General features: G+C 36.6%; 1 protein-coding gene across 5 annotated transcripts in view; it reads right to left on the bottom strand.

Annotated features, from left to right (window-relative positions):
• The window catches only part of cadm1b (cell adhesion molecule 1b), a 162,379-nt gene that overhangs the window by 26,607 nt on the left and 112,970 nt on the right, over nucleotides 1-22,802 (bottom strand). For all 5 annotated transcript variants that reach the window (XM_056757758.1, XM_056757757.1, XM_056757759.1 and 2 more), the window contains 5 exons: nucleotides 16,711-16,863; nucleotides 14,807-14,944; nucleotides 12,680-12,838; nucleotides 11,142-11,238; nucleotides 10,658-10,830 (listed from right to left, as the gene is read on the bottom strand). In XM_056757758.1, the coding sequence (XP_056613736.1) occupies nucleotides 10,658-10,830; nucleotides 11,142-11,238; nucleotides 12,680-12,838; nucleotides 14,807-14,944; nucleotides 16,711-16,863 (720 nt within the window). The remainder of the gene's footprint in view (nucleotides 1-10,657; nucleotides 10,831-11,141; nucleotides 11,239-12,679; nucleotides 12,839-14,806; nucleotides 14,945-16,710; nucleotides 16,864-22,802) is intronic.

The raw sequence follows: 22,802 nt of genomic DNA, 5'->3' as shown, positions 1-22,802 counted from the left end.
CTGTCTGCGGTAAATGATATGAAAAAGTTTTGTTTATCTGGAGGGAATTGAATTGAGTTTGTTACAAAAGAGAGGTTTATTCAAGTCCACCGTTAGTATACATCTTTTAAACCAAAAATACTTTCAGTCTACGTTTATAAACTTCTCATTAATACACTTGATGTACTTCTCAGACATTTATTTAAAATTACACCCAAGTATACTTGACCTATACTGACAGAAAAGTATATTTGGTCTATACTCATCTTTTGATTGAACTATACTTTAAATCTCTTTAAGGTACAGATAAAGGTATCATGCATACGAAATTAATACCTAAATAAAAAACATAGTATTCTTTAAGTGGGACAGTAATAAAAATAGTAAACTATTATAATAGGTTCACCTAAAGAAAACATACATTTGTAAACTACTAAACTAGTAGTTTACTGAAAGTATACTTCAAAGTGTACTTTCATAAACTAAAAATGGGCCAATTTTGTACCAAGTAGTAATGATTTAGATTGAAATAGTACATTTATGACTATACTAGTACATTGATACTGTATTAGTACACTAACTTCTTAAAGTATACCTTAAATATACTACATGCTACAAATATTGATCTAGAAAACTATCTTTTGTAGTTACAGTACGAATGATGTAACGTAGTTGTAAAGTAGTTGTGTACTTAAATTTTCTACTGTTAAGTTTAATGTTAAAAACTTTAAAGTTTACTTTTGTAAACTAAAAAGTATTATTTCATTTGAGAAGTTGTGACTTCATCTTAACTACATTTGTAAGACAAATATCATACTTTTCACTTTACTTCATTTATAAAAAAGTCCAAAAGTAGAGAGTTGTTTCTATGAAGCGGGTTTTCCTGTGTGCGCAATTTTTCTGGCTTAAGATCTGCAGCGACATTTCTGTTGTCAAGTATTTCAGTTTTTCTAAGCTCGCAGTTTTCAGGCTAGCTTTGAATGGCCATTTGGCAGATTTTTTATACAAATTTGGCAACCCTGTGATCTTCAGATAACTTGTGTAAACTAATGTAAACATTGGCGATACTACACAGTTGAAAGCACTCTAAAAAGGCAAATATAACAATAAAAGACTAAAAGGCACATGTTAAAGTGTGGTGTTGTAATCATCTGTGGGTTCAACTACAGTAAAGGTGACGCATTGCTTAGAACGAACGCTACAATCAGTCAAAATTGATGATATTTGACATTTGAAAATGATAGAAAAACAATTGAACCCTGCTCCAAAATACAAAAGAAAATGTAATGGATTTAATGGTTTTTCAGCAGGGATGGTAGTTTCATTACAACTACAGTATCCACAATTTGACCATTTTCTCTATATAGTAACTATACTCCAATAAAGCTATTTTAAGTTAAACCACAGTAGTTAAAATTGACCATAGTTTCATTATAGTAGCTATAGTTTATGTTTGTAGTTAAACTACGGTAATACAAACGGTACTAAATTTAACAAACACATGGCTTGTACATTTTACTATATACAAGAACCTTACTACTTACTGTTAAATGGGTGCTAAAACTGGTAAAGGAAATATAAAAAAAAAACCACTTCTCATAAATAGCAAAGGCCTAGGGGGTAAATTAGGATAATTTGCCTAAACGATCAGACAGGTTTATATCTAAACAAAACATATATTTGCTTAACATATAAAGCTCTTTAAGAAGTAGCTCACTTCAAAATTTGCCCCCTTTGACTTTACATAGTAAGAATAAACATTACTAGTGAACTACTCCTTTAATACCTCTGATACTGTGAGCTACTCATTGTACTCAGTAGGTTGCTTCAGAGGCATAAGGTATATGGCACTAAAACAATGCACCACTGACATAAAGGAAATTTACTTTTAATACTTCAGTACTTTTAAAAGCATGTACTTCTGTACTCTTACTTAGTCTGTCTTTACAACTTTTACTTGTAGTGGAGTAATATTTGACCAGAAGTGTCTGTACTTTCACTCAAGTAAGTAAGTTGTTACTTAATACATAAAGTATACTTAAAATAAACTACATGCTACAGGTATTGATCTAGTAAACTATCACTTGTAATTATAGAATAAATGAAAAACGTAGTTGTAAAGGAGATATCTACTCCAAGTTTACTTTAGTTACATACTCAAAGTATATTATGAACTAAAACAGTGGGCTATTTTAGTCCCAAATAGTAATGATATGGAATTTGAAATAGTGCACCAGTATACTAGTACATTGACACTATATTAGTATAGAGTACTTACGACATAAAGTATCCTTTCCATGCTACAAGTATTGATCCAGTAAATTATCCCTTGTAGGCTTGTTACAGTACGAACTAAAAACATAGTTGTAAAGTAGTTTTTTAAAGTTTACTAATGTTACATTTACTTTTATAAACATAAAACTGGGCCAGTTTAGTCCCAAGAATTAATGATATAGTTTGCCATAGTACACATACAAGTAGAATATTGATACTACAGTATATTAGTACACCTGAAATATACTTAGGAATATTTAATAGAATGAACTTGAAGTATGCAAAAAATACTTTGCCTAAATATAATCAATTATATAAACCTGATGTATACTTTGTTTTTGCACACAGATCCAACACATAGTGCACATTCTTCCATCATAAAGTGAATTGTGTGAAATTGACCACAGTATAAATTGAAAAATGAGTGAGTTAGGAGGTGTGGACACTACACACATGCATATCAACTAATGCCGATACACAATGTAATGTAAACAAACAGATTTGCAGAATGGCAATGCGGACAGGCAATCCCGAAGATCCGATTTGAAAACCAAATTGGATTTGTGTGCAGTGTGAACAAAGCCTTGGAGTGCATGTTAAATGATCTATGCAAATTTATGAAAAGCTCTAACTGTATGCAATTGCTTCCCTTTATGTAGTATATCAATGCATATCCACAACGTCAAAAGCATTATGCCGTCACAGCAGAAATGAAAGCGGTTGAAAGGCTGTCTAATGCCGTTAAATACACAGTGCGCACGCTCTCATATCCCGCATTAGCAAACACGACAGACTGCTTTTCTTTTTGGCTTCTTTTCAAACCTCACAGAACGGAGCTAATCATTCAGAGTCTAAGACAGTCAGGGAAAACAGATAACATTGTGTTTGCGGCGCTGTGAGTCTGTGCTTACATTTACGTTTTAACAAGAGGCGATGTTACATGAGTTTGTCTGAGAGAACATCTCCCAAAGGAGACAGAATATGGAGGTTAATGTTGGACGTGGTCTGTGTCGGTACTTATTCTTTCCCCACAGGCTTTAGCAATTTAAACATACACAGTTCCCACTGGGAGAGACAATGGTTAAAAAAACAGCAGTACTGCCAACCTACATACAGGCGAAACATATATGCTTGAGGTTTTAAGGTTTTAACACATACATAACAATCTGTCATGAGAGCACAGCAAATGCGAGAAGCAATGCAGCCTCATAGTTGGGTTCATCTGCTATGAATATAAATATAAATGTAATCACGAGGGAGATTTCTATGGGGCGTGTAATAATAATACGGTAAATAAATAATGCTTGTGTGTAATAAGTGACGCTTGCCAAAGCCCACATTTCCATTAATGTTCTCATCCTGCAATAAGAGTTTGTTTAAAACCCCCCTACTGTAATTTAAGCTTAACTTGCTTGTGTGACCTATATAATATCTTAAATAAGGTTTACCTGTTAAGGGGACGTGTGCTGTTATAACACATTCTCAGAAATTCGTCATGATTTTATGGGATGGATAATTTCTAGGAATATGTATGATCTTATTCTTATGATTTAGTGAGGTTTTCTTTTGAAAAAGCAGGGAGGGGCTTCAGTATCGCTATTTGTAATAATCATACGTTTTTGTACGATTCACATTGTAAGAAATCATACGAATTAGCCACCTTGTGAAACGACTATGAATTCCCGTGAGATCAGGTTAGCTATCCGTTTTATGAGCGAACATGCTTGCAATCTTCTTCAATGTTCAATACTCCTAGGCCTATGTTGCATATTTCCTAGACAAATATACCTAAAATGATAATGACAAAGGTTTTTGTTTCAACAGCTTGTTTAAATCACATTAAAAGCATACTGTCGTCAATCTAAAAATGAAAACCTTTTTTTTATTTGTTCCAAACAAGAAATTCTGCAGAAATTATGACGCAGCCGTTTTACTTGAGCAATAAAAGTGAATGGGGACCAAGGTTGTTCGGGTTTACTAAAACTTAATCTATTAAAATGTCTGTTGCTCGAAATCAAATAAAACATCTGCTTAAATATGATTTGAAAAAATTATGCTAAACTAAAACTAGAAAATTTGCCTAAGCAACAAACTAAGTACAAGCAAAAATAAATAAATAATACAATTACAAATTTAAGTTAAATTAAAAATAAAAGTGTATATAAATATGAATAAAAAAAATTAATACAATACAATAAAACTGAAAACAACAAGGAAATAAAAATAATTTAAACTGAAATAGTGATATAAAAATAAACAAATAAATCATAACATGACAAAAGTACATAACTAAATTTCTTAACTTAACATGAAAACTAAAATATAAAAAGAATAATAATTATTTTAATAAATAAATATTCATTAAACTACAGTAAAAATGTAAAAAAATATATAACGACTGGAAATTGAAGCTGTCAGTCACAAACATTCTGTTGAACATCTCCTTTAGTCTTCCTTTAGTCTTCCAGGCAACAAAGTCAGTCACACGGTTTCGAAACAACACGGGTGTGAATAAAAGTCTACAGAATTGTCATTTTGGATTGACTACCCTTTTAAGCATTTTAATCACAAGTGACTGGCAATTCAAAACACATGAACATGACAATTTAAACTAAAAACAGACTAAAAAGCAAGCAAGCAATTAGCTGGACTGCACTGATGAAAAGCATTGCCCGAATTACACCTGCAAGCAATATTCCACTGTGAATACTGTACTTAAAAATGCAGACGGGATGTTAATAGATACAGGCTAATTATTCTGGAAGGCACGATTAGCGTAGGAAATCAATTCTCTTGTGAGCGCTGATGTGTATTTAGCCACATTCGCCTGGTTTTAGAATACTTTAGGTAAACATAAAGAGTCTCCGATGTAATTAAAGCCGTTATTAACACATTCAAACCTCTGCAGCTTTTTAAATACTTTAATTTAGGATTTTGTTTTCTGTTTATTAAACCTAACAAGGCACAGTTGGATTTGACAACATTATAGACTCAATCTGACTCGAGACAAAAGTGCAGATGAAGACAAAGTCATTTAGAATGACACAACATAATGGAGCATGAATTGAAAGTCAAGGCTGTAGACCTTGAGCATCCAAATGATGTGTCACATATCCCCTACGGCCATGTCTCTAGATAATTTTGAACAACTTCATTATAATGATAAATGAAGAGAAATGTACTAGCGCTGCATTATAGTACTTGATCAGGCGAGCAGGTTTTCATCTGCGAGCTAAATCACCTTCTCGGAAAGCCATTACGATTGGCATATTTCTGAAAGACGGAGAGATCAGAAAGTTGAGTGTTTTGGAAGATTTTGCTGTAGTCAGAAGGTCTTTTTCCAGCTTTAAGAACTTGAACGACTGATAATAAATCTGTTGTGTCTTGGAAGAAGGAATTGTCAGATTTCCTAGAGCAACTTTCAGCAAAGCACATGGAAGCGTTAAGGTCCAGGTAGTTTTCCATTAGTTTTTGGATCTGTGCTGAAAAACAGCAACCCTGGATTTGCAACATAGTGCCTTTTACGTTCAACCTTTGTCCAGTGTACCAAGCATCCACGCTTCATAATCCTGTATATCTGAACTCTTACGTTACTGACAGAAAACAGGCAGCTATAGGCTAATCCCACACTGAAGAGGTGAAGTATCTTGTTCAAGCGCACAATAAGACCAACAGAAGTGGCTGTGAAAAGACTTAAGCCTATTTCTTTCGATTCACAGTACAGACGCCTCTGGACTGGGTCGACCTTCGCTGCCAGTACCAGATCAAGCGGGATTTTAACCCTGCACCTCTTCACCTCATGCCCCAAACAAAAAAAGGCTCTTATAAAAGTCATGGCATAGACATTCTCCCGAGAATTTGCAATGCTATTGAGCATTAACCAAAGAAAAGATATTACAATCATATTAAGTAGACTTCGGTTGTATATCACAAAGCTTTTAAACAAGATTTGCAGCCCCATTTTATTTTGTTTTGGCAGAACACATTTAGAAACGAGTGAAAGGAGACACGAAAAGGCACATCTGGATTACAATTATGGTGCAGTATTCCCACATACAAAGAAATACAGTAATAGAGGTCCACCGATGTGCGTTTTATTACAGAGCCGGTGTCGATATCATTTATTACAGGTCAAGTAGACCGATAACCGATATTTTGAACCGATATATGTGTCAGGTGTAAAAATATGTTCAAAGTTAACAATGACAACAGCTCTGACAAAAACTTTCCTCAAACCATGGTTACTAAACGTTTACTATAGTACACACTGGTAAACAGTAAGGAAATAAACAAACAATAGTTCAATCGACATTTTTAACGGAGATTATTGCTGTTTTGTTGTGCCATTGTTTGGGGCTTGCACGGATCATGTGAAATAGAGCGCTCTGCGCAAGGATGTGATGACATAAACTAATGAGGGAGAAACTACACCTGTCTTTACTTTCATACATAGTATATAATCTGAAAATATAATATATAATATAATAAATATGAATTGGATCATTTAAAAGTAGACACTTCAAGCTTTCTTTAGATATAAGCTTTGTATCCCGTGTGCGCATGCATTGCCTGAATGCACTGACTGAAGATCGTCTTTCGTGAGCCAAGAGTACTTGATGCTTAAAACGGTTTGTATTTGTGATTGGCATTTAATATATCTAAACTGACTGTTTATTTTCGGGCAAAACTTGAAATTTAAATTCTCAGAAAAGGTTTTTATTACCAATATATCTAATCCTCTCATTATTTTTTGCTAAACCCCTCATGATAAGAGTCTAGACATCAGAAAAATACCAGCCTATGCACGAGTTTCTAATTCACATGTCCTGGACGTGATGTAACAAGGGACGTTTTTGAGTAACAACATTGTAGGATTGAATAATACTCAACAAATGGAGAAGGGATGCAAATGCAAGTTATGGTCGTGCATAGGACCTACGCCGTAGGCTGTAGTAATGCGTCAACTCAACGCGGACTGTTCTAGCGCTGTGATTGGTAGGCTAGAACCCCTTCCTAACTTTACGATAGCGTCATGTTTACTCAAACGCATTTCCGAATGAATTGTCTAAGTAAATTATTTGTTCTTCTTTATTAAACATCTCAAGCTTCATTTGCATTGAATTACCCAAATCTGGTCATTTTTTCGACACCACACAAGAATTCAATTCAATACCCTGCCTATTATTTTGTATGTAATTGTTATTCTGATGACTTTTGTCATGAAGACAGTCACGAAACAGATACAGCCTGCGCTTTTTTAATGAATTAACAAAAGTACCAATAAAGTACAGTTCATTCGAGAGGCTTTGGTAACAGGACACAATTTCATTGGCTTTTTATATGCTACAAGCTTATCAAGTTATGACATGTATCTATTCCTTCACAAATTCCCATTCGACTTCACTTATTTGATTCTACGTCAAACAGCTCTGTTCATGAATGCCATGAATACAGTAATGAAATATACAGGGTGTACTTTATGCCATACATGTGCCAGGCGTTTTTCGTAGCATCACTGTATAAACGGCAGGTGAGTTTAGCAAACTAAGACGCATGCAATATACTCACAAATTAGCTAATGAACATCTGTTTGGTTCCACGTCTTTCTCTCCACAGCCTAATGAAAATGCTATGTAAAAATGAATTGCAAGCATGAGGAGCCATAAGCGTTTGCTCAGCCACTAAGTCGCTGTTTTACTCCGGCAGCCGAAGGAAATGCTGTGTAGCGAAAAAAACTGCCATCCCCCCAGGAGCAGCATTAGAAGTAAGTCTGACAGGCAGGAGAAGTATATCGTGTGCTCAGGATTATCAAGCTACAAGAGGTCTTTCCACTTGTTAGAGTTCTCTGAGGTAGGTCATGCTCCACAATTGCCTGTGTAGATTGATTTACAAATGCGCCACGAGACGACTATTTTATTTAATGCAAAGTGTGAGCATTTCGTGCCCTACTAGGGAAAGTCAACTTTCATTGTACAAGAAAAAATGAATATTATTTCTACCATAACCATGTTTTTAAAGTCTAAAGAAGTTGAGCTCACACTCAAATAAAAGGGCCACTGGCAGACAGGGAGGTTATCAATATTTTTGCACTGCTACAAAAAAAATATAAAGCCATTTGGATATTCAGTTTAAGAAATCCAAAAGCTGCCACTTCGGTTTGAGATAAATCACAGGTATAAAAAGAATGAGATCTTGCATGCACCTGTGAAACTAGAGAAGGTGGAGGGACCGCAGGTGGTTCTCGCTCAGGTAAAGGTGATAGACACCAGGAAGAAGAACTGCTTCCAGGCATGACACGCACACCAGGCCCCGATTCCGCAGATGGAACGCTGATGACATCATTTCCAAACACCTGCCTCTGATATCGACATTATGAGAGACTAATAACTATGGCAGCAAAACGCCTCAATGACAGCCCACCCTTTTCCATCTCTTTAGGGTAATGCCTTTTGCTCAAACAGGACAGTTTGTAATAGCTGCAGCTGGCTGCCCATTAGCCGTCCCGAACACAACCTGCTTTAAACCAAAACAACACTTCAATTCTCCTGTAGTTAAAGCAAGGCTTTGTTAAATCCTGGGCGTCAAGTGGCGCTGTCAAACCAATTATTGCTCGTGCTTTGAAAAATCCAGCTGTCGGCCCTTGTTAAGAATTAAACATGCACAGAACACAATGCATTGTCTGTATTAATACGACTGGTAGTATGAAAAACTCTCAGGTGACTCATATTTAGTAAAACAGCATCTCGCTATTACATGCTTTATGACAGCGATGTTTGTTCGTTTCTTGTAACGTTTGATTCACTCCTCATGTACAAAAGACTTTAAAAAAACAATTAAATTAATGTTTTCATGGGTCATTTTAAGGCGTGGTTACAGTTATTGCAAAATCACAATCTAATAGAATTACTTATAGGTGCAATGTGTTGGATTTAGAAGGATCTACAGACAGAAATGCATTATAATATACATCTTCAGATGTGTATAAACTCTTACAAAATGAAGCGTTATGTTATTGTTACCTTAGAATGAGCTATTTCTATCTACATACACCTTGGGTCCCCTTATATAGAATTAATACGGACAAACTGCTCTAAAGAGCCCTTTCGTAAAAACTTTATCTCCATCGGCAAAGAAGCGAAACGTGACGACATCTTAGTCCTGTTTCAGCCACCGTAGTGGTACGAAAGGGATGGTGGAGTGAGCCGTTGGTTGCAATTCACAGCCTCACCACTAAATGCTGCTAAATTTCCCACACTTGAACATTACATTTTATTAAGATATTAAATTTTACATAAATCACTATGTAATACTTACATAATACTTTATACAAAACAACAAAAATAATTAAATTCCACTATATGTCACAGCAGTATTCTCTATTAGTCAACAAACACATTTAAGCAAGTCTTTAAAACGTACAAATAAATCATATGACCTGAAACTGAGGTTTGCAGTTAAATAAATATGAATCATATTTTGATGTATATAAATAAATAAAAAAATGCTTTCATGAAGACAGTTCTACCGAGCAAAAACTAGCTCAATTTTTAAAACCTTATAAAGAGAGACAGAAAGCATTGTGACCAAACACATCTGACTGTTTGATTTAAAAGGTATCCCCTCCCTATCTACCATTCTATTGCCAACATTTACAGCCACGGAAAAAACATAAAGAGACCATTTTAAAATTATTTTCAGGTTTTCTGAATTTACCATTTAAAGGTATGTGTAAAGGATCATTTTTGTTATTTCTTTCTGTGAACTGCACTGTCATTTTTTTTTAGAAATGGTTCTCAAATAATTTGTGTAATATTTTTACCATAATTTTTTTAAGTAAATATCCGTGCCATTTTTTTAACATAAATTGTTTCTGTTTGCATTTATTTGCAGGAAATGAATATATCAGAAAAGATGCTCTATATTTTTTCAGACCTCAAACAAGTTCATATTCACTTGTAATACAACAGTTATATTTGTGCATGCCATTTTTTTTGTGATAAGCTGTCAGTTTTTCACATTGCCGTTGGATGATGTTATGTCACTCCTGAGGTGTGAATTCATGTTTGAATGATATTTGGAATGGTCTCTTAATTTTCTCCGTGGCTGTATTTATCATGTGCTTTAACATGAAGAAACCCTGAGGCAACATTGTTCAATAAAACTCCTCTGTCCTTCACTCAAAACAACATACACAGCTGTAGCTGAAACAGTAAATGCACTTTTATGATCACCATCCCGCAGTTGAGGGCCGCTTGTCCAAACACAGGTTAAGTCAAGACGTAAGACACTAATAGTGAAAACTAACCATTAACAATGTAATTTGATCCAAGACAGGTTTAACCGACTGGGAAATTGCTCTTCTAAATAGTTTGTTTGAAGACACAGATAAGGTTTGAGTACGTACCATAAACATAAAGGATGTAATCATCGAAGGCTTCTCCCACTAAGTTGGACGCCATGCAGCGGTACGTCCCGTTGTATGACTTGTTAAGGTTTTCGATGTAGAGATCAGAGCCAGTAATCACGGCGTGGGAGGGGAAATCATCATCCACTTTGAGCCAGTTAATTTGATGAGGCCTGTACAATATCAGAGTAATCATTTAGAGCTCAGTGTGAAATGCTCCGACAGACAAGGAGAGGATAGTATGCTTTATTCAGGAAAACTTTAGCACTGATGTAAAATCGCACCTGCACAAAGAAATGTGCACGCTGCTAAGAAATCTGAGCTGTGCATTATTGTTTTTCTTTGCATGTGGGGTGATTATTAACTGTAGAATGCTGCCGTTATCTGTCTTACAGTATCTCTGTACGTTATTCTTATCCCCATCTATAGATCTCCAAGATAAAGCAAGAACACATTACGTAACAAAGTGATTTGCAGGACTCACTGTGGTTTGCCTTTAGCTTTGCATGTGAGCTCGAGATGTTCCCCCTCTCTGGTCAGACCCTCTGGGAACTCCACCACAATCTTCACTTCTGGTTTATCTGCCAAACAGACACAACAAAAGGCACAAACACACACTCATTTTTAGTTACACTGCAGCGCATCAATTCAGCTCGCTACTCTTGAACTCATTGTATCTAATGATCATTCTATGGCCATACAGTACTGGCCTCTCGCTCGGATTAAAAACATCCCCAACAGTTTTCCACATTGCACATTTTTTATATTCGTGTGCACGTCACGCATTCATGTTTAATACAACGACATGAATAAAAGCAGCCGATCTTAGTTGCTCTTCTGGGCTTCATCGTACACTTTACACTGTATTATGTCGCTCCAATGAGTTTAAAACAGCGCGGACATTGCGTGATTTTTTTATAGGCTTGCGAGGGAGGGGGAGAGTGTTATGAATTTAAACAGTCAATTTAACAGTAGTGTAAAATGTTTTTTTTTCTTCTCTTTTATCTATGTTAGTCAAAATGTCAAGCTGTTATAGTTGAGCCGATCTCTCCTGTCTTTTCTTCTCAAAGGTCACCCTGAGCAGTCAGCTATCTGAATAAATTAATATTCTGCCAAGATTACAAAAGGGTAGGTTAACCTTTCCAGGACTTCTCGTGGCACAAAAGAGCGCACGCCAAACGTACTTAATCAACGCATTATTTAGCCTTAACTTGACAGTGTCTGTTTTGAAGCCAATGCCTAGACCTCGCTCAAGATAAAGGAATAGTTCGGGTAAAAACTACACTTCAGTTGTTATTTCATCAAACACATGTTGATCCAACTTGTCTCTGACCTAAAACAAACCAAACAAGTATTATTACTATTATATATTAAATAATTTTTATATTATTAAAAATAGTATTATTAATATTATATAATAATATATTAATAAATATTGTATTACACAAATTATTATTAATATTATTAATGTTGCTTTGTTGTTGTTCATTTTGTTTGTTTTGTTTGTTATATTAATAACCATGATTACTCATATTGTGTTATTTTAAATCATACAAATACAGTATGATGAATTTTGACACTTCAACACTGTACGTGGTGGTTTTGCACCAATTTAACATTTGTGCCTTAAAAACCACAACGGTTACCAACTCTCTCTCTTTGTCTCCCTACACTATTTTAACTTGTATTGATTCATTCGTCAGAAAAAGAAACCTTAAATGAACAAGATTAAGAATGACTTATGGTTAAGTATTTGAATAGATGTTGCCATATTAATGTTATTATGAATTATTTTGGCCATGTAGTAAACATCTCATACTGTAACAACCCTAGTTTAAGTACACAGCAATGTCTGTATTTCTTATTTCTGGATTAATCCTAATTTTTAAAATGATCTAATCATGTAACCCAGAGTTCTTTCATTCATTACAACATCGGTCAGACAGCCTCCACACGCAGATGACGAGATCACACTTGGAGGCTTATTTACAGCTAGACTTTTTCTTCACACTGATGACTCACACTGCACTTCCAGATATTTCTGGGCCTGGAAGTCCTTCACGGCCGGATGGTCAACGATGCAGATGACGGCCACTCCATCGTCCTCCTTAGAGACGGTAAGCCTGAGCCGGCTGGTGACAGTGAACATCCTGTCGTATAACTCCTCGACAGTCGCCTCACCTGGGAATGAGCGTGAGAGCGACATATGAGCCATAACAAGCGAGCGCTCTCCATCTCAGGCCTGCCATAATAACACAGTGTCAGCGGCAGTGGGAAAAGGGTCGTTCATGAGAACTGATATTGTCACCTACATACAAATTTCACATTTATTTGTTGTGAGAGGCGGATCGTGTGAGCGCACACTGAGTGATCATCCTTAATACAGCGTGCATAGTGTACAATCTGAGCCACATGTGTGACGAACAAAATAACCCAGGTGAAAAAAAGCTCTTGGTAACATAATATGCAGGCAGTAAAAATCACATGTGATTGTGTACAAATCCCAAAAGCAAACTTATGATGGATGACCAGGACATGTGACAATGATGAATTCATGAGAAGCAGCCCAGAGGTCAGAAGCTGCATGTAGGGTTACTGCCCATCACGTTAGCCCTCATCTTAAGACAGTTTGAAAACTCAAGGGCATTGAGCTTATTACAGCACAGAGTATAACGGTTTACTTGGACCTAATGAAGTGGGAAATAATTACAGCTCTGCACTGACCTATAGCTCATCTCCCTTCCCTGCTGCAAGAGCATAATAAGACACTATTACAAAACATACTTAACTTAATGTACATCAAACTCACTTACAGGAAAGGGTCTTCAACCGTTTTAAGAACAACGAACCATTGGTGTATATATAGAGTATGGGTCTGCTGCTGCATATTGCATTTTCTGTAATTATATTATAAAAGGTTATATAAGATTAGATAATAAGATAATGATTTCACACGACTGTTACAAAAATAATGGCCTGCAAAGGTGAATCAATTTTAAGAAACACTGCAATATATAACACATAAAAAAAAGAGTCTATTTGCAAAAATAATATTATAGATATACCTATTATATCAAATATTATAAACATATTCATTTAAACATATTATTAAATGAATAATAAATAAAAAAGTTTTATTAATTCATTTACAGTTTTGATTAAGTTAAGTAAATGTTCCTTAATTTAGGTTGTGTGCTGCAAACTGGGCCCAAATCTTTAACAAGTTTTATTTTTGTAAGGAGTCATTTGCCTTTGTTGTACCATACAATGCAATATTACAATATGAATTGTGAGTGTGAAAATTAAACATCTTTTTAAAATTTTGCTTTGGTTGTATGACATTTAATTGTATTGTAATAGTACAAAATGTTGTTTTATTTCTTCCACAAAAATGGTTTGAAATCAAACAATATTTGACAGACCCCCTGCTTTTTGCTGCAGGCCTCGTTTTGAAGCCCCCCTGCTTCAAAACAAGGAAGATAAGCTTCATTCCACCAGGCTATGATGACTCAAATGGCTATACAATATTTTTCTGTAGTGTAATATTCACCTTGTATGCAGTTATTAGTTTATTTTGTGTATTTCTGTGATCCTAACAATACTATTTGATCCTTTCAACACATGGAAATCTGTCAGCGCAGGCGGCAGCTAGACTGCTCTTAATAAATCTGCCGCATTCGTAATCCATAAACAGTCGACACATTAAACTCGGATTCTGTTCAAACATCACCGTATGTTCTGCCCTGTTTGCCTCTCTTTCCCCAGGTAGTCCATGCGAATGTTATTCAACAGACCCTCCCTTCTGTCTAATGGAGAAAAGCTGTTTATAAGCACATTAAACAGCCTGAACACTCACTCCTTCATTCCAGTCAGTGCTGTCTTAACCAGTGAGAACTAATACGTGGGCAGCATTCGCGGAGTGGGAGGTAAACAGTTGGAGTTCATTCAAAGCTACGTATTTAAGCTCTGCTGAAACCAGAAAAAATGCTATTCTGGGGTCCTACATGTCCCAACGTTGGCCTTCTGAAGGCTTAATTAAAAATCGTTACTATGACATAATCCAAACATGCAGCATGCTCGGTGCAGATCAGAGAATTCGGTAATCGCTGCAGACTTATCAGCACAATCTACTTTGAATCGGAGTCAAACCTTGCAGTGGTTGGTCCCCTTTCATCCATTTGATGGTGGAAGCAGGCTTGCTGCCCATGGCGGTGCAGGTTATCTCCGTCTCGTTCCCCTCGCTAACAATTTCCTCTCGGGACTCTAAGATTGGGTTGCCTGGTGGAACTGGAAGAAGATCAACACCAGTATTAGAGATGGTGAGGCAGCTCTTCTGCGCTGGATCGATGTTGTTATCTGTGTGCTCGCTCAAGGACAAATGGTTATTTTACTAAGATCTGCTGATGAGTATCGAGAAGATAAATCAGTCAAAGTGCAAAATGTGAAACATGTGATGTGCGTGTGAAGTTGTTTTCTAACACTATGTAAAAATATGCTATAACCCCAGCTTGAGATGCCTAGAAGAAAAACTGTAGTGCTCGGAGGTTGTTCTTTTCATAGCTCAGGAGATTTTATTATGTAAAATAATTACTTTATGGAAGTCTTCGTTGTGATTTTTCTCTGATATGAAGGATGTAATGGTATCCCTATCAGGCTTTTGTTGAGCTTCAAGCTTTCTCCTTAATTCTACTTACAGTCATTTTACTACAGGGAGTTTAATCTTGGAAGTCATGGGTAAAATTGAGATTGATCAACCAGCTTCTCCAAAATCCAGTTTCATCAGCTAAGGCCACATCTACACGAAGCCAGAGGTTTAACTATCTAATCTTTACTCCGTTTCATGGCATCGTCTCATGAAATATCTGCGTACACACGAAACCACTGAAATCGACTCAAAACGATATAGTATACACACCAAATCAGTATGTGGCGCTGTAATTCTGCCACAGAGATACACTAAAATCGGAGAAGAAGACTTGGAGATCGCATACATTTTGTGTGCAGGGGTGATGACATCATCGTATCAGATAATAAGGATCGGTTGTACACACGAAAACGCAGATTTATCCACTGTGGATAATTTTCCAACAATTGCGGTTTCAGGCTCCCAAAACGCAGAATTCGACTAGAAGAAACGCAGATACGATACAAAATCTTTACGTATACAGCTAAACCCGTCTCCATGTGGATAGCTTCTTAGTTTTACTGTTGAACTCCATGGCTGTGCTGGTCCACTAATGAGGCCAGGAACAAACCAGCCTGGACCAAAATGGAAACCGAAGCTAGTCTTTCAGCAGAATAACAACAAGCAACATTTCCCATTCATTCAATTCTACCCTATTCATACTTGGTTACAACAGATCACACACTACTGCTTATATTTATTTAAAGCGTGGGTTGAGAGTCCCTTCCCTGTCTCTGTTAGATCTGAATCTCTAAAATTTGCAGAGTGTCAGGAGGTGCCCGTCTGTAAAAGCTACATATTGATGGGCTCTTTGTGTATTTGGACAGGGGGGTAACCACTCAACCAATTGACAAGATGTTTAACTCATTGTTTTACTTTTTTCCCGTAGAGAGCTGATGGCACATTATCTCATGTGGTGCTTTGCTGATGGCGTTAAAACCTCTCTATAAAAGCTTTGGTTGCAGTGGTTCTTTTTCTAATATTTAGCCTCATGCTTTTACGTCCTGTAGTTAGGAGACCATGCTGCGATGGAACGCATATCTTCATAAAACTTGCACTATTTTAGAGAGCACTCAAATCCATTCAGCTCTCCGGGACATCCAAACGTCAAATTGTCATTCAGTGCAAGAGCTTTACAACTGCACAAAGCTAACTTCAGAATCGCTAAATGTAGCCTTTTCGACATCTAAGAGGAATTCGGTCAATATTGCCGCCAAAAGTGATCCATCAATATCAATAGCGTAACATCTGTTCCATTTTGTTGGCCTTGTTGAAAGCGACATGAGAGGGATCGGTTGATATTGTGTCACGGTGAGATTAAACGAATCAATGAGGTGCATTAATAACATTCAGAAGGTAGACGTCATACCCAGAACAGTGATGTCTGCGTAGGCTTCTTGTGGGGGGTCCGTGTAGAGCTGGCACACGTACCGTCCCTCGTCCGAGAGTGACACGTTGGACAATGACACCAGAAGCTCATTGTCTGAGAAGTTAACCAGCTGAAACCGGCTGTCCTTCAAGGCTGACAAAACAGAAGCGGGAAGAGTTATACAGCCGTGACTGAACGACGACAAATCCAGATGATGGTCACAACAGGAAGTAGTCAATTCGATCACTTTTCTTATATCATAAAAGTTCTTTCCAACTTTAACTTTTTTTTACAGTTTTCCATTCATCATAAATGTGTGAAGAAGAGCCATTTTTGTTGGAAACGACATAATGTGTAAATCATAAATGTTAATTTTTTAAGTGAACTATTCCTTTAAATGAGTGGGCTGAACTTTTACGCATTCTGGAAGTTCACAATGTCAGGAATCTAAATGAGCAACTCCGTCATAAGTTTAAGACCTTTGATGGTGTATTTTAAGAACCATCTCTTAATCCCAACCTTGAACCTGGGGAGCGTTTGGAAGTCTTCTTCCAAAGAATAATGATGAGGCTAGCTTGTTTTGAGCAAAAAGGCAGTGGGCGTGGATTGAAAAGCCTGATTTTCTCAGAACTTGGACTGAATTGCAATTGATGTGGGAAGTTTATGCACTATGCATCAAACAGTTCGGAGACTTTAGACTTAAGGTAATGCCAGAAGGCTGCAATTTCTCTACACCAGTACATTAGAAGAGAATATGAGAAATATAAATCTCTGAAAGCCAGCCTTCACATGAACAGGGCTCATTAGAGTGCATTAGGAATTCTAAAGCACCAGAGCCTGTAAGAGGTTGACAGTAAGTGAATGTGATTGTTTCATGTCCCAGCTGATTTGAGACACTCTTCGGCTGTCCCTAGTCTTCTATCCCAAACCCACACACGGATTGGAAAGTAAAAGAAAGGGGGCCGCGGAAAATTACATACAGCATGTTAAATAAAGCAAATAATAATAAAAGATTGATAATTAAAGATTCAATACAGTATGACAGTTCACATGAAAAACAAAAGAACCTAAGTGAATAACATATATTAGCCAGAGGGTAGAAGTTCAATAAGTTTCAAAAAGTCAATGTACTTGGGGACTGTGTACATTCTTGTCATGGCATCATGAGTTATTAGTCACATGTTACTTACTGCTGCAATAATTGGCTGGATTCAGAACTGACTGCCGATATGTGGAATAATGTTCCATTTAAACTCTCAAAGCATTTTGTGATTATCTTAAAGCGATAGTTCACCCCAAAATTCTGTAATTATTTTCTTAGCCTCTTTTCATTTCAAACATGTAGAATGTAGGATTTTGTAGAATGTTGGTAACTAAAAAACAGCGGGAGACATTCACTTCTATTAAATGGACACAAAACTAATGCAAGTCAACGGGTACTGCGGTTGTTCGGTTACCAACGTTCTTCAAGATATCTTCATATGGGAGTCATATTGGTTTGAAATGACAGAAGGGTGCATACATGATGACAGAATTTTATTGTTTTTGTGTAGACTATCCCTTTAAATTAGGGAATGACCTTTGATTTGTATACTGTATGTACAGTAGACCGTTTAAGGGGCGATTCACATTTGAAACGGTGCACCGAGCACATTTTTCTAGGTGCGTCGAGATGGAAATAGTCGAGATGGAAATAGTTCAACTTTTCAGAGTGCCGTTCCACTAGAGAAAGTGGCACGGCTCGTGTTTGCCGGCGGTTTTAGACGCGAAATGTGAATCGGTCCTAACACAAGATTAAAACAGTCATCATCTTCCTGGCATTAACATCGTTACAATTTTTGCTCATTTAGTGCACCGAAATGAAGTTCACCAAAAAAGTGACAAAAACATCTTTGCGCAGGGAAATATAATTTAGTGAATATCATTACGTTTTCCGAAAATTTAAATGACAATTTCTTCAGCCATCACTGTTCAAGTCACATTTGAATTCTAAATTGTTCTTAAAAGCTTTATAGAGCGGCTCATCCGTGAGTGACAGGGAATGAGAACGGCAGTCTGAATGTAATGTGATAAAAAAAACCAAGCTATTGCTCCACGCCAGCAACAATAAACCACCACCGAATCATAATGCTAATATATATTGAAACATACCGTTCTATATATCATCGGATTATATCCACAGGTGCGTGTTATGCTGTATAAGCTAAGACATATTCATTCTCTATGTCATTTTGGATGCACAGCCATCTAAGCTGAAGGGATAAAACAATGAATTGTTGAAGTGGTCATACTTTCCACAAACCGAACTGGCAGTCTGGTAAACATTAGACAGAATAATACATTACAGCATTAAAGAGTTTGAAGGCTGAGCATCCCTCCAGTCACATCCATGGGAATAATGTCAGAGCTAGTGGCTAGAACTCTCTGTCTATCTTTCTGCCCTAAACCCCAAACCATCTCCCGTCTTTTTCTCTTTAACAGTAAACACGGACTGGAAAGCTCTTGTATGGTGTAATTGGCATATATGCCCACTAGGAGAATTAGGTACCACCAAGAAAATTAATTAAATTAGATACAGCCATGACGAAAAAAAGTGTAACCTGACCTTTTAGCAATGAGTTCTTTCTCACTGAAATGTTAAGATGGAACGATTGGAATTATAATATAATATGTGTTTTTGACTAAAAAGCTGTCAGTGTTATTTTTAAAGGGAAGTGTGTAAAATGGACCACGTTTCACCTGAAGCTATGAAACAATGGGACGAAAGGTCAAATAACACCAAACTTTCACAAAAAAACTCCCGATAGAAAGCACATGTGGTCATGGACAAATAACAAACATGCATTCACGAGAACTGTTTTAATCCTTGAACCAACTGGTAACAAAATGACAGAAATGTGTGAAAAGTTACATTTTTACAATGTCTATCATTGTGAACGCAGTTATCAGAGTATTAGTTCAGAGCGTTTATAAAAATTTCAACATTTTCTCGCGAGGACGAAGCCGAAATGGAAAAAAATCTACAAACGCTTCACAAATGCTCAAATATTTACTCAAGCCACAGGATACGGGATCCCACGGAGAGATAAGCCATCAATTGTACATGTGCGGCGCATTTGAAATAAATGTCACGAAATACTGTACCTCTCACATCTATTTGCTGTAGATCTTTTATCATGTGGGTTTGTTATCATGTGGGTCTGCTTATCTCACGTTGTTAAAAAAGGGAATATGAGAGGGAATGAGTAGGTGATTCTCTCACATTAGCAAAAATAGGTTGGGATCACGGGTCAGACCATCACTTAGAAGCTCATCAGGGCCCTAATTTAGCAGAGGCAGCAAGATTATACGCTTTGCATGCAGAGCGGCGCTGAGGTTCTAAACAATCTCAAGGCAGGAATCTAAACGGACCGCTCAGAGCACTCTAATCAGCCTGACACAATTACACCACGTCACTCAATTATTGAAAAGGACCTTGTCAACAATGCAATGTCTTGCTGCTCACTTAAATGATAAGAGACGGGCTGCGATGTGTCAAGGCTCAAAGTATGAACTTGCTCTAGGATGGTTTGTAGAGTCATTTCAAAAACGCTTTAGGTGTCAAACCATTAGCAGAGTTTCATCTTAATACGATTTTGAGCGTCTCACACTTTTAAAATAAAATCTTTTGAGTTCGGTCCTACCTTTACACCCTTTAAGATGCATCTCATAGACATTAGGTGAAACCAATCCCAATGAGTAACCATACACACATTCACGCAACATCTCAACTGGTTGATTTTGAAAATGTGTTGCTAATGGAAATTTAATGGATTGTTATGTTGTATTCATGTAAAACACTGTTCTCTAATCAAATGCATGCGTTAGGTTAATTACGGTGGCCCACTGGTGCACAACACAATGAAATTTAAAAATTAAATATAAGTTCACAACGTAATCATTATGGCAGACGCTTTTATCCAAAGTGACTTGTATTTCATAGTAATATACATTTATTTCTATCTTTGTGCAATCCCCTGGGATCGAACCCATGACCTGGGCTTTGCTAGCGCCATGCTCTAAACACTGAGACACAGGAAAGCTACAACACAAAGGAATAAAGCCACAACACAACAGAATCGAGTCACAACACGATGGAATCAAATCACAACACACCAGAAATGCTCCTGACAACTAAGGGGCACTTTCGGCATGAAAAATGCTACGTTATGCCGGCTAGGAGGTGCGCGTTTTGCTGGGTGTTGTTTTAGTAGCTTTTGTAGCCTGTTTTGTTTGTGTATGGCATGTGATCTACTGTGGGAAAAGTGAATGTGAATGGCAAACAATCTCATATGAACAAATTAGAGATGTAGGGTTAGGTTAAAGCCAGCGTGGATGACGCTCACAAAAAGCTCTTACTGCAGAGAACCGTGAAAGTGGAAGAATTTTACATTTTCACCGCATGTCTCCCACTGAAAATGAGCTAGACATTCGCGACTGCCGCTCAAAATTTATAACATAGGATAATCCCGGTACTTCAAGTCACCTTGACCAGCAAAGTTTACACAAACATCATATATAAATTCACCATGTAAAAGATTATATTTGCATTGCATCGTAGCCAATTTGCCAGGATATGAATTTACCTCAGCTGCTTCTGACATATAGCTGGTATATATCATTTTGATAGAAAGAATGGATTGGAAAACCTCCACTGAAATACCCGGGTATCGCAGAATTAGAGTTTTTTAACCGTGCGTATGTGTTTAAATGATTTTAAATGCTAGACGCTGTATTGTGAGCTAAACATTGGTCGTATTAACGTATTTAGGCTCAGTGTTTTAATGAAATAATTTGTTTAATGTTTAAATTATAATTTTAAATTAAAATATGTTTTTACTGCTTTTCTTCTATTTTGTGTATACTTTTTATAAATTAATTAAAATAATCAAGACTTAAAACGACTACAGACAATTTTTTCTTAATGAGAAATCTTAAGCAATAAAAGGAAAATATATTAATTCTTTTCTTTGGTAAATGAAGAACAACAAACAGCAATGAGGTGCATAAAAGACCCAGTAAAGAGAAATCAGAGAGTATATCTCTAAACACATCATAAATGTTAGAAACACGTTACAAAAACTCAGAAGTATATAGTAGGGTTGTCACGGTACCATAAACATGTCTTTACGATGCTATACCAGCTGAAGTATCTCGATACCAAGTAGTATCACTATGCTTTGCCATGTTCATAATTCAAATCTATACAAAAAACACAGATTTAGATGAAACATTTTGTATTTACTATAGTAAACTGTATTATACTTTGCACTAGGATATTTTGCTGTATTAACTGTAGTAATCGGATATGTTGTAGCAAGTACTATGATAAGACTCAAAAATACTAATATCTATGAGTTTTAGTTTACTGTAGTAAATACTAAAGTACACTAGATTTTTGTACACGTGGGAACTAATTCAACTGTGGGATAAATTTCATTGATACAGCAGTCTTTATAAAGGGAAATATTAGGCAGAACTAAGACGGGCAGCAGGTGACGTCAATTTCCACGAAGTTAGTGAATCATTTAAGCAACTCGTTGAAAATGCTAATTTGAATCATTATCTAAAAACACACATTCATTTAGGAGATACACACCGCAAAAAGGCAGATTTAAGTGTTCAAATAAATATTAATGCGCATATGCAACATTAACTACTGTACTACGATGCTACCGTTTCAAAAAAAGAGAGGCATCGCGGGTATTTTGAAGCTTTAGCATGGCGATGCTACTGTAGTACCGGTACACCGTGCAACCCTAGTATATAGTACTGAACTGTGAAGTTAAACCGTTTAACAGTTTTTCAAAGGATTTCACAGGAATAGTTATCACAAGATTTTTTGGCGGAGCTTAAAATGGCCCCTCCCCTATCACTAGAGCACCTAGCATCAGGTGTCTGCTCAATCAAGAGCTCAGGATTGTAAGCTTTTCGCACACGCTTTCAGGCTTTCTCTGCCCAACTAAACAAATCTCTCTCCAAATAACAGACAATTCAACCGGCTTGTTCGCTATCAGCAATTTCAGCATCTACCTTACCAGCTCAAGAGAGAA

This window comes from Triplophysa dalaica, chromosome 9 (assembly GCF_015846415.1).
Source record: "Triplophysa dalaica isolate WHDGS20190420 chromosome 9, ASM1584641v1, whole genome shotgun sequence".
NCBI classification, from domain to species: domain Eukaryota; kingdom Metazoa; phylum Chordata; class Actinopteri; order Cypriniformes; family Nemacheilidae; genus Triplophysa; species Triplophysa dalaica.
The sequence above is the reverse complement of the archived record's forward strand: the minus strand, read 5'-3'. Positions and strand labels throughout refer to the sequence as shown.